At 35.7% G+C, this 12,392-nt stretch overlaps 2 protein-coding genes and 1 pseudogene across 2 annotated transcripts; all 3 read right to left on the bottom strand.

Annotated features, from left to right (window-relative positions):
- Positions 1–99: 99 nt before the first annotated feature.
- On the bottom strand, positions 100–1,200 carry LOC121754957 (annotated as a pseudogene).
- Positions 1,201–8,108: 6,908 nt separating this feature from the next.
- LOC121755107 (probable carboxylesterase 2) lies at positions 8,109–9,153 on the bottom strand. The gene has a single exon (XM_042150401.1). The coding sequence runs from the start codon at positions 9,061–9,063 to the stop codon at positions 8,143–8,145; it is 921 nt and encodes a 306-aa protein (XP_042006335.1). The 5' UTR covers positions 9,064–9,153; the 3' UTR covers positions 8,109–8,142.
- Positions 9,154–11,126: 1,973 nt separating this feature from the next.
- On the bottom strand, positions 11,127–12,065 carry LOC121754801 (probable carboxylesterase 2). The gene has a single exon (XM_042150105.1). It carries the CDS (start codon positions 12,063–12,065, stop codon positions 11,127–11,129), a length of 939 nt encoding a protein of 312 aa, XP_042006039.1.
- Between the last annotated feature and the right edge of the window lie 327 nt (positions 12,066–12,392).

The raw sequence follows: 12,392 nt of genomic DNA, 5'->3' as shown, positions 1-12,392 counted from the left end.
TAATAAGTGCAAACAAGTCTCAAAATTAATTAGCTTTGGACCACAACCAAATTATACACATACCAATTAATTATTTCATGAAATCATGAAGCACCGCCATAACTCCATAAGCCAGAATAATAACAATGGATACATATATATCCCTTCATCGCATAGCAATTTCACCAAACAACTAAAATTACATCTCGAAAATAGGGTAAGTAAAATAGATATTTAAATCTTAAAGACGTTATGCGATGAATGTCATTTGTTGGGGCTATGCTTACGATTTAGTTATTGATAAAGGAAGCCCACTTTTTAAATCATATTCATGCCAACTTCATTATCTGGAGTATTTACACTGAAAACATGGTCTTCCCCTGCAACCTCAACACACTCGATTTCTCCCTTCCATCCACAATTGGTCAGCACCTCCTTGTAATACCATCCTCTATCCTTGATGTAATCCTTCCCCGCATCATAAACCAGCACTTTCCCGCAACCCAAACCCGATATATTCGGATCCTTACCCGGATTCACCCAAACAAATCCCCACAGTTTCTTAGAAAACTCTGCCCTCTTTTTGAACTCCTCGGCCCTTTCGCCCCCAAAGGCGGGGCAATTAAGGAACATCCCTTCCAAGTTGAAACCCTCCGGATCCGACCCGCATGGCGATGTTGTGTGCTATATTCCCGCCCGCGCTGTCCCCGCCTAAATACACACGCTTCAGATCGGCGAATTCGTTGATCCATTCCTCCTTTCCCTCGGCGATCCATTTGAGAGCGCGCCATGAGTCCTCGAACGACGTTGGCTTGTGCGACTAACAGATTGAGGTGCTTCTGATAGACCGGGGAGAAGGCGGATCCGATGACGAAGCCGCCGCCGTGGTAGTAGACGAGGAGCGGGAGCTTTTTGGTAGGGTCGGCGTTGGGAGGGAGGTAGATTCGGGCGGAGAGGTTGATCTCCGGCGCGATTTCGACGTCTTTGGATTGGACTCCAGTGGCTGGATCGAGAGATGGAGGGACGATATCTACGCCCATGAGCCTCTCGATTCGGCCATTTTTGTAGACTCTGAGCATAGGGAAGAAATCGTGGAGGATTTCGTCGGCCATTGATTAGAGAGAAAGGGATGATTAGTGTATATACGCAATTACTCAGGGTATATATGTATATATATCTTCTAAGTTACTAACTGCTGTATTACTCGTGAAAAATCATCCATTGACAGCTGCACGGTGAAGTATGAACCACATATCAATTCGCAACATTTGAGTAATGGAGGACTATTACTTCTTCACTCCATTCTCCTGCCCGGACAAGTTTATTTTTGCTATTTTGGTCCACTCGACGATACAATTCCAATTATATTTTTTTATAAAATTAATATATGAAAATATGATATATTCTTGTCTTGCCATGAGAAGTGAGATCATTATCGTAGACACAATATTTTAAAAGATACTCCCTTTGTCCCAAATAGTGGCAGATGCAAAAAATTTTTTTAGTAGGGGCTTTACTGTAAATGATGATTTCTTCGTCCCAGGGTAGATGTTACACTTAGATGATGCCACGATATTTTTTTAGATGTTTTGTGTGTTAAGTGATGAGAAAAAAAACATACTCCATCTGTCCACGAAAAATATGGCACTTTCATTTTCTACACTCGTTTTGAAAAATATAATAAATAGTTAAAGTGGAGAAAAAGTAAAGTACGAGAGAAAATAAAGTAAAACAATATATATATATATATAGGGGCGTTATTCTCCTTTTCACATCTTAGATCCTTTTTCCTTCTTAATATTACGCGTTAGATCTAAGGCATCAACGGATCAGATTGATTCTATAAAACTGATTCCGTGTTGCATTATAGAAGGTGGTTGTATGCATTACAGGGTTATTATTGACATTTGACGGAAAAGTAACTGCCACATTTTGGTATCTGCGAATAATGCACCACATGGTCACGAGTAATGCGTATAATTGACTATATAATGCACAATATGTGAACTGCAATGCATACGAATAAGATGTACCATGTTATGATGTTTGGACACACGTTTCTTGTTTCCCCTAAGGGTTTAATAAGCTTAGGGGCTAGGGTATAGTACGTAGACACGTATGTAATCTTCACATGGTAACGAGTAATGGATATAATTGACTATATAATGCACAATTTGTGAACTGCAATGCATACGAACAAGATGTGCTGTGTTATGATGTTTGACACACGTTTCTTGTTTCCCCTAAGGGTTAATAAGCTTAGGGGCTAGGGTATAGTACGTACGCATTAATAACAAATTATAAAACGATACGAATAATTCACCAAATTGTCACGAGTAATGGATGTTATTAACTATATAATGCACAATATGTGAACTGCAATGCATACGAATAAGATGTACCATGTTATGATGTTTGACACACGTTTCTTGTTTCCCCTAAGGGTTTAATAAGCTTAGGGGCTAGGGTATAGTACGTAGACATTACTAACAAATTGTTGTTATTGGAATATACGTATGTGCATTATTTGGTTTAGGTAGTGCATTATGTAGCTGTTAATTGTCATTATCTCAGTATATTATGCATTATTAGAGGTATTGTGTATATGGGTTAATCAACGGATTGAAGATTACATACGTGCATTTAGTAATGTCTACGTACTATACCCTAGCCCCTAAGCTTATTAAACCCTTAGGGGAAACAAGAAACGTGTGTCAAACATCATAACATGGTACATCTTATTCGTATGCATTGCAGTTCACATATTGTGCATTATATAGTCAATTATATCCATTACTCGTTACCATGTGAAGATTACATACGTGTCTACGTACTATACCCTAGCCCCTAAGCTTATTAAACCCTTAGGGGAAACAAGAAACGTGTGTCCAAACATCATAACATGGTACATCTTATTCGTATGCATTGCAGTTCACATATTGTGCATTATATAGTCAATTATATGCATTACTCGTGACCATGTGGTGCATTATTCGTAGCGGTTTTCAGCCATTATTAGATTACTATTGTACCCTCATAATGCACAAAATAGGACAAATAATGCAACACGAGATTAATTACCCAATGTTGATCTTGACCGTCCATTTCTCTAATCTAATGGCTGATATTAAGAAGGAAAAATGAGGAAATATAGGAAAAGGAAATGAATACATCCATATATATATATATATATATATATGGGCGCACTATGGTCAATAAGTGAAATTCTATCAAAAATCAAAGCAAATTTCAGTCCTTGGATCCTTAGATTGGATGGTTGTGATAAGCTACATTATTAGACTAAGATGTTACATTATTATCCAAGTTACATTATTATACAAAAATGCTACATTATTTTACTAAAATAGTACTCCCTCCGTCCCCGATTAGGAGTCGTTGTTTGACTCGGCACGGGTTTTAAGGAAGTGTTTGAATAGTTGGTACAGTAAATGGAGGTAGGTAGTGAAATGTGGGACCTCTTTGACTTTTGGTATAATAAATTTAATTAAATCAATTCAGTGTTCAATTTTAATTTTACAAATGCAGATTCACTGCCTCAATCAATTCAATTAAATTTAATGGTGTAGTGATTAACTAAATTCCATAATTAAATTTGTCTTACCAAAATTAAATGAAAAAAAAGGTGCAAAATCCAATTTCATGCCAAAAATTGAATCGAAAACCACTCACAAATTCACTGTTAACTTGCACTCTAATTTCACATCAGCAAGTTGCACTGTAATTGCAAAATTAAATCAAAAAACAATGTCACAAATTCAAACTCCTCCCAAAAATAGAGAGGGAAAAAGCCAATTTCATTCCATCGACGACGTGAGCTCCGCCTGGATTCAGCTGTGACAGCGTGTTCTCCATCCCCACTATATGCGTCATCACACCTTCCCTCGACAGAGTCGACTCCTGGTCGTGATTCCCCAGCACCGCCGCCCACGGGATGCCAGAGTTAACTGCAGGACCAAACGCCTGGTTCATTGACTTCACCGCGTCGCTCGCATCGAATCCGAATATGTTATCCCCTGCAACCAACAGCTAATTTCAGCAAATTTGTCGGCAAAATCAAAAGCAGCAAGGGTTAATTAAGTAACAGACCGGTGAAGACGATGAGATTCGGCTTCTCGGCGAGGATCAAGCGGCGGATGAAGGAGGTGGTGTTGAGATCGGAGCAGCTGGAGGCCTGGCGGAGCTCACGTCGTCGATGAATCCAGGAGGGGGAGAGGATTCATGAGAGAGGGTCGACAGTGAGAGAGGGTCGAGAGTGAGTGAGTTTAATCGAGAATGAGGGGTTGCATTTTCTTTTTTTGCTAAACATTAAGGGTAATTTTGATGTCCAAAAATGGTAAGTGGTAGAGTGACTCTTAATGGGGGACATCCCGAAAAGGAAATTAGCGACTCTTATTCGGGGACGGAGGGAGTATATTATTAGCTAAGTTACATTATTAGACTAATAATCTACATTATTAGATGATACGTGACATTAATCTAATAGTTACATCACAAGATCTAATAACTGAGATTAGCTTTGATTTTTGACATAATTTCACTTATTAATCTGATCACGTCCCTATATATATATATATATATACCTAGCTCAAATGAAACAATTAATGTTATAATTATATTGTTTTACTCGAACTATGGCAACTAAAATATTGTGTGTTTAATTCTCACTGACTGAAACTATTTCCGAATTTGTTTGGTATTCATTCTTTGAAAAACTTCAACCCAACAATTCAAACTCAAATCAATAATTTTTAAATAAACAAAAAAAGTCCTATAAATTACACTACAAATTCCATAACAATTATTTTTATGCTCTTATTATTAATTTCTCCTAATAAAGTATTACATGAAGAATTTTAGAAAAACAAACTTTTGTATGATTAAATTTAAAAGTAAAATAGAATGCTCGAGGAGTAATAGTTCTAGGGATTATGTATATATGAAAGAGAATTCGTATGGATTATAGCTACTAGCTACTCCTTCCGTCCCCAAAGAATATGCACTTTGGGGTCAGCACGAGTTTTAATGTAAAATTAGTGAAGTAGGAAAAAGGTAGAGAGAAAAAGTAAATAAAGTATTATTAGTAGAGAATGAGTCTCACCTCATTAAAGAGAAAAAACTTTCCAAAATTAGAAAGTGCATATTTTTGTGGGACGGACTAAAAAGGAAAGAGTGCATATATTTTAGGGACGTAGGGAGTATATTACTCGTAAGTATATCATTTTTAGTAATTTTCAAAAACCAAAATACCTACACCAACGCATTTAGCTCATCAAAGGAGGCTAGATTCCAGAATAGTACTCCCTCCGTCCCCGAATAAGAGTCGCTAATTTCCATTTTGGGTCGTCCCTCATTAAGAGTCGCTCTTCATTTTTACCATAAATGGTAGTAGGCCCCACATTTCACTAACTCACTCCACTCACATTTTATTATAAAACCAATATAAAAATATGGGTCCCACATTTCACTAACTTTTTCAACCAACTTTTCTCTACATTTCTTAATACTCGTGCCCGGTCAAAGAGCGACTCCTATTAGGGGACGGAGGGAGTATCTTTTTATAATAATATTATTATTATATAGTATTAACTGTCGTCTTCTTTCTTAATCTATTACCTCCAATCTGCCATTGTTGTTTTCTTCATTTGTTTCAGAATTTTAGATTCAGCCCCTCCTATCATTTAAATTTCAATACTTTAGTCTTCCCAGATATTGATTTTGTGAGAACTGAACAAGGTAGTCTTCAAAAATTTCAAAAAATTATAAAGTTAAAAAAAATTGGATAGGGGTTTAAGCCCCTCCCATAGCCTTACTGTGTCCGCCAATGGTCCCAAATAAGTTGAATCTTTTTCTTTTTTAAGATGACCTAACAAAGTTGAGTCATTTCCTTGTTTGATAGAAAATAAAACATTTACTTGCTCTTATTTTATTTCTATCACTTATTTTATTATCTCTTACTTTTTTCCTCTCTACTATTCTATTTTATTTTCTTTTTATATATTCAACACAATTTCTTAATTTCTTGGCCAAAAAATTTTATATATTCAACACAATTTCTTAATTTCTTGGCCAAAAATTTTGACCCAACTTAATGCAGACGGAAGGAATGGATCAAATTAAACTCATTCATATAAAAAAAATCCAACTATATTCATTAATATAGGATGACCAACTTCCGAGATTACACCATTTGATAGATTTATATAATTTATTTTATGTAGTAAGATTAAATTAGAGAATCAATTTTTTTGTACTATAGATGCATTTGAATAATACCCTAGTATAGTGTAGATTATGATGCACTTGATGCTTTTTTATAATGTTGTCGAATTTTCAACATTTATTTAGGGATTCTTATGTTTTTATAAGATAATAGTAATTTAAATCACCAGTTTTAATTAACTTTAATTTGTCGAATCTCACAAAATTATAAAATATAAAATTACATTACAATTTTTTTAACTATAAAATCTTATGTACAAACAACGTTTTTTACTATTGTTCAAATGATGTTGTTCATATGTCCCGTCATCGAAACCCAGTTTCCCAACCATTTACTTATTAAATGCGTGAAATTGGGGTGGATAAAATCGATAACTATATAACCAAAGAAGTAGATATCAATCTTATAGTCAGTGATGTGAAGAAATGCCACATTGTTAGTTTACGTCACATCTTTTCAACGTCCATGCATGAACATTAGCATCATTTGGTGGGATTGGGAAGATTCAATTCAATATCCAAGAACCCTATATTATATTATTAATTTTTATAATTAAAGTATGAGTATAAATAAGTTAGTAGAATATAAGATCACTAATTGAAATATGAAACTTTGTTTGACAAATGAAAATGGAAATATATAGCAAGTAGAAGTAAATAATATGAGCTTGTAATTTTCTCAATTAATAAATAATAATTCAAGCAATTACAATTAAATTCTATCAAAGAGTGTCGATTCGTTCATTATTAAAGATCTCTTTAATTGTGGAGTACTAGTTTGGGTAGATGTACATGACATTTTAATAACGTATTTCATTTACATTTTTTAGTATAAAATAAATGTAGAAAAGTAAAACTCCTATTTTATTGACTTTTTCTACTAATTTTCCTTTAAATCTATTTATTGTCATGCTGAATAAAAGTGAAAAATGTGTTCATAAACGAAGGAAGTAATATGTACTAAGTTTAAAAAGGGATCTGATATGATATAAAGTTGGATTTATTTTAAATCAATCATATATATAGAGAGAGATAATGGATCAAATCAAAATCTATTCATATTTAAACTAAGGCAAACTAGAGCCATAAGATTAGGATTATCAACCATCTAGATAATGCCATGTGTCATATTTATATGATTTATTTTATGTAGTAAGGGTAAATTAAGGAATTAATCTTTTTGTAGTTATGGGATTATCCATGATGCTATAGATTCGTCTGAATAATATCCTAGTGCAATGTAGATTTGTTGTAATGTTGTTCATTTTTCGACTTTAAATTTAATTAAATTTCTCGTGAATTCCATAAAAGTTGAAAATGGAATATTAGATGAAAATTTGTGCATGTTTCTTAGTTATCAAAATCGTTTTACAAACAAGTATTTTAGTGATGCTCTCAGTTACGTTGTTTTATTAATAATTAATATAGTAAAAAAAAGCAAAAAATTGGAAGAGAAAAAATATTCATTTAAATGATATATAAATAAGATAATTGAGAAATTGAAATTTCTTAATTTAAGTTTAGTGTTTAATAATTATGTGACTCACCATAATCCACAACAATGGTCAATGATATGTCCCTTTATTGAAACCTAGTTTACCCAAACAATTATAATTAATACGGAGTATTCGAAATTGGGGTAGACAACCTTATAGACACTCTTTTCGATGAATGTGAAAGGTTATACATTTATAGTCCATGCATGAACATTAACATCAGTTGGTGAGTGATATGAAACGATTCATTACATGTAAAATATCAGGTAATGTGCTTGTATAATGTGCTTGAAAATCAAAAGTTAACACAACCAAAAATAGCGAAAAGATATCTAAATCTTGAAGACGAACATCAAAGATAATACACTTATTAGGGCTATAATTAGCAGAAGATGATATGATTAATTAAGGATCGACTTATTACGATTCAGTGATTAATAAAAGAAGCCACTTTCTTAATCATATCAATACCAGACTGATTATCTGGAGCAAACACACTGAAAACATGGTCTTCACCTGCAACCTCAATACACTCGATTTCTCCCTTCCATCCACAATTACTCAGCACCTCCTTGTAATACCACCCTCTAGCCTTGAGCGAATCATTCCCCGCAACATAAACCAGCACTTTTGCACAACCCAAACCCGATATCTTCGGATCCTTACCCGGGTTCACCCATCCCTCGTCCCGATCCCTCAAGCTCGGGCAAACAAATCCCCACAGATTTTGGAAAAACTCTGTCCTCTTCTTCAACTTCAACTCCTCCGCCGTTTCGCTCCCAATCGGATCCACTCCCCCGAAGTAGGGGCAGTTCAGGAACATCCCTTGCAGGTTGAAACCCTCCGGATTCTCCGACCCGACCCGCATGGCGATGTTGTGCGCTATATTCCCGCCCGCGCTGTCCCCGCCTAAATACACACGCTTCAGATCGGCGAATTCGTTGATCCATTCGTCCTCGCCCTCGGCGGTCCACTTCAGAGCGCGCCATGAATCCTCGAACGCGATCGGGATGGGAAAGTCAGGGGCTAATCGGTAATTTACCGAGACAGCGACGACGTTGGATTGGGCGACTAAGAGATTGAGGTGCTTGTGGTAGAGCGGGGAGAAGGCGGATTCGAAGACGAAGCCTCCGCCGTGGTAGTAGACGAGGAGCGGGAGCTTTTTGGTGGTGTCGGCGCTGGGCGGGAGGTAAATCCGGGCGGAGAGGTTGATCTCCGCCGCGATTTCGACGTCCTTGGATTGGACGCCCGTGGCTGGATCAAGAGACGGGGGGACGAAATCTTCGGTGGGTAGCGTCTTGAGCGTAGGGAAGAGGTCGAGGAGAGTGTGGAGTAATTGGTCGGCCATTGATGAGAGGGATGAAGGGAAGGAAAGGGTGATTAGTGTATATTTCTTCACTCGGATTATCACACTCTTATATATTGATGGGATGATTCTTCCAGATAAACATTTGTTGGTGACAGTTCATAATTACTCATGGAATCACTCTTTCTAACTGCATTTGTCATCTTCTATTGACATTTCTTTCATCCTTGTCCACAATTATTCATGGGATCACTCTAACTGGATTCTTATTCTGCAGCTCGTCAAAGATAGAAGATTTGAATCATCATATAAATAAATAATTAGAGTGTGTGTCTCACATTTAATTCACATTTTATTATAAAAAAAATATAATATTTTGTATATAAAAGTAGATAGGAGTATCATATTTCATTAATTTTTTTCACTCATTTTTCTGTTAATTTTTTAATAGTGTCATGGTAATTTAGAGAACATTTATTCATGGACTTAAAGAGTAACTTATCACTTATGAAGTATGAAGTGAATTTTATTGGTAAAACTGTGATCCCATGAATCATTTTTATTGGAGCAATGATGAAGTAAGAGAAACAGTGATTAAATGTATTAATATTGATTTTTTTTAAAGAAAAAATATGACAGTTTTTGGACAACAAAAAAGTGGTTGAAAAACTTTAGTATTAATCATTTTAAAGAAAGATTTTTTAACATCTTTGTAATTTCTCAAAAAATAAATACATTTTACTAGAAGAAATCTTTTGTAATTAATAAATACTAATATCTTGTCTATTTTCCATTAAAAATATTTTATTGTATATATTTGTGTACTACTTTGATAAAAAAAATATATCTATGTTTCGTTTTAGAGTAAATTAACTCTCTTATCCCTAATTACTAATGGAATCATTCTTCCTGTATTGGTCATTTCCTCATCAAATTCATGACAGCTTAACTATAAACTTTTAAGTGGAAAAAAAACTACTAACCTATAAAACGAGTCTTCATTGGTAAAAATGTTCTTGGGTCCACGTCCCCCTCTTACCCTACGTTTTGTCACTCATCAAAACATTAATAGTTTTAACATCTTATTGATAGAAATTAATCATAAAATTATTGCAGTTTAATTACTCGTATTGTCTTATCATTATATTAATAGTAGATTAGTAATTACTCATCATAACGTCACAACAGATATACACATAGACTATGAATGCGAGTGATTTTCAAATTTTACAATGTGCAAATTAGACTAGACGAAATTGCCGTGGTTCATGCTTGAGAACCAGTGGAACTTTCCACTGATTTGTTTGGTCGTATTTTTAAAACAATGATAATATATCGAAGAAACTCCCAATTATTAGTACAAATGATACTCCCTCTATCCACCATTTAATTTTAAGCAAATTCCACTTACTTTTTACACTCAATCTATTACGGAGTACTATTATAGCATTGATAAAAAACCACAAGTTTCATCATAAAATCAATTGATGATGGAGAAGAACTCATGAAATTTATATTGTGATTTCGGTTCTTTATGAACACCGATGTGGGATAATTAGTAGTATTTAATTAGTTTCAATTGCCAGAAAAAAAACTAATAATAGTATTTCCTTCATCACAACTAAGTTGAGTCATAATTTTTGGACACAGAGATTAAAAAATTGTGTTAAACAGTATGAGAGATGAATAAATTAGAAAAGATGAAGAGATAGTAAAGTAGGTGATGGAATAAAGTAATAGTGATTTGATGTTTTGTTTTTAGACAAAAAAGGAAATAATTCAATTTAGTTGGACATCTCTAAAAGGAATACGACTCAACTTAGTTGGGACAGATAGAGTATTAAAAATGGGTTTTACATTTCACTATTACCACCATTACAACTCATTAAAAACTAATTATAATGTGGGTTATGTTATCCCTCATCTCTGTAATTCGCGTGCTATTTGAAATGCCCACATTTTTATGGGACGGATAGAGTATTGTTAATAACCAAAAATAATAAATCAAGTAAGGTGCTTGAAAATCGAAAATTAACACAATATTAAATCTTGAAGATCCTTATGAACTTCAAAGATTATAGATTTATTAGGGCTTGACTTGCAATTTAGTGATTAATAAAGGAAGCCACTCTTTTGATCATGTCAATGCCAACCTGAGTATCTGGAGCAATCACACTGAAAATATGGGCTTCACCTGCAACCTCAACACACTCAATTTCTCCCTTCCACCCACAATTGCTCAACACCTCATTGTAATACCACCCTCTATCCTTGAGAAAATCCTTCTCCGCAACGTAAACCAGCACTTTCCCACAACCCAAACCCGAAATCTTCGGATCCTTACCCGGGTTCACCCATCCCTCGTCGCGATCCCTCATGCTCGGGCAAACAAATCCCCAAAGCTTCTCAATAAACTTGGTCCACTTCAGGTACTCCTCCGCCGTTTCGCACCCAATCGGATCCACGCCCCCGAAGTAGGGGCAATTTAGGAATATCCCTTCCAAGTTGAAGCCCGCCGGATTCTCCGACCCGACCCGCATTGCCATGTTGTGTGCTATATTCGCTCCCGCACTGTCCCCGCCTAAATACACACGTGTCAGATCGGCGAATTCATTGATCCACACCTCATTTCCCTCGGCGCTCCATTTGAGAGCGCGCCATGAATCCTCGAACGCGGCTGGGATCGGGAATTCGGGGGCTAATCGGTAATTCAACGAGACGGCGACGGCGTTGGCTTGTGCGACTAACTGATTGAGGTGCTTGTGATAGCGCGGGGAGAAGGCGGATCCGATGATGAAGCAGCCGCCGTGGTAGTAGAACAGAAGCGGGAGCTTTTTGGTGGGATCGGCGTTGGGCGGGAGGTAAATCCGGGCGGAGAGGATGATCTCCGCCGCGATCTCGACGTCTTTGGATTGGACTCCCGTGGCTGGATCTAGAGATGGGGGAACGACGTCATGGGAATTTAGCCTCTCGATTTGGCCGTTTTTTCCGACTGCGATGGAAGGGAAGAATTCAGGGAGAGAGTTGAGTACTTCGTCGGCCATTGATGAGTGAGAAAGGATGATTAGTTATTCAGTTTTTTTATACACGCAAAGGGATCATTATTCCGAACTGCATTTGTCATCTACTCATCAAAAATCAAAATTCTCTCATCACAGCCGGTAAAACGTTGGTTTAATACGATGCATATTTTTTTCATTTTAATAGGAGTATTATATACTACTATTATATACTACTATTTTTATATAATACGATGCATATTTTTCATTTTAAGAAATAATAGGAGTATTATATACTACTATTGCATGTACATTTTTATATATTCCTAATAGGATCATCATCTGTTTAAGCTTTAATTGTTTTTAGAGTAA

Source organism: Salvia splendens, chromosome 11 (genome assembly GCF_004379255.2).
Source record: "Salvia splendens isolate huo1 chromosome 11, SspV2, whole genome shotgun sequence".
NCBI lineage: Eukaryota > Viridiplantae > Streptophyta > Magnoliopsida > Lamiales > Lamiaceae > Salvia > Salvia splendens.
The sequence above is the reverse complement of the archived record's forward strand: the minus strand, read 5'-3'. Positions and strand labels throughout refer to the sequence as shown.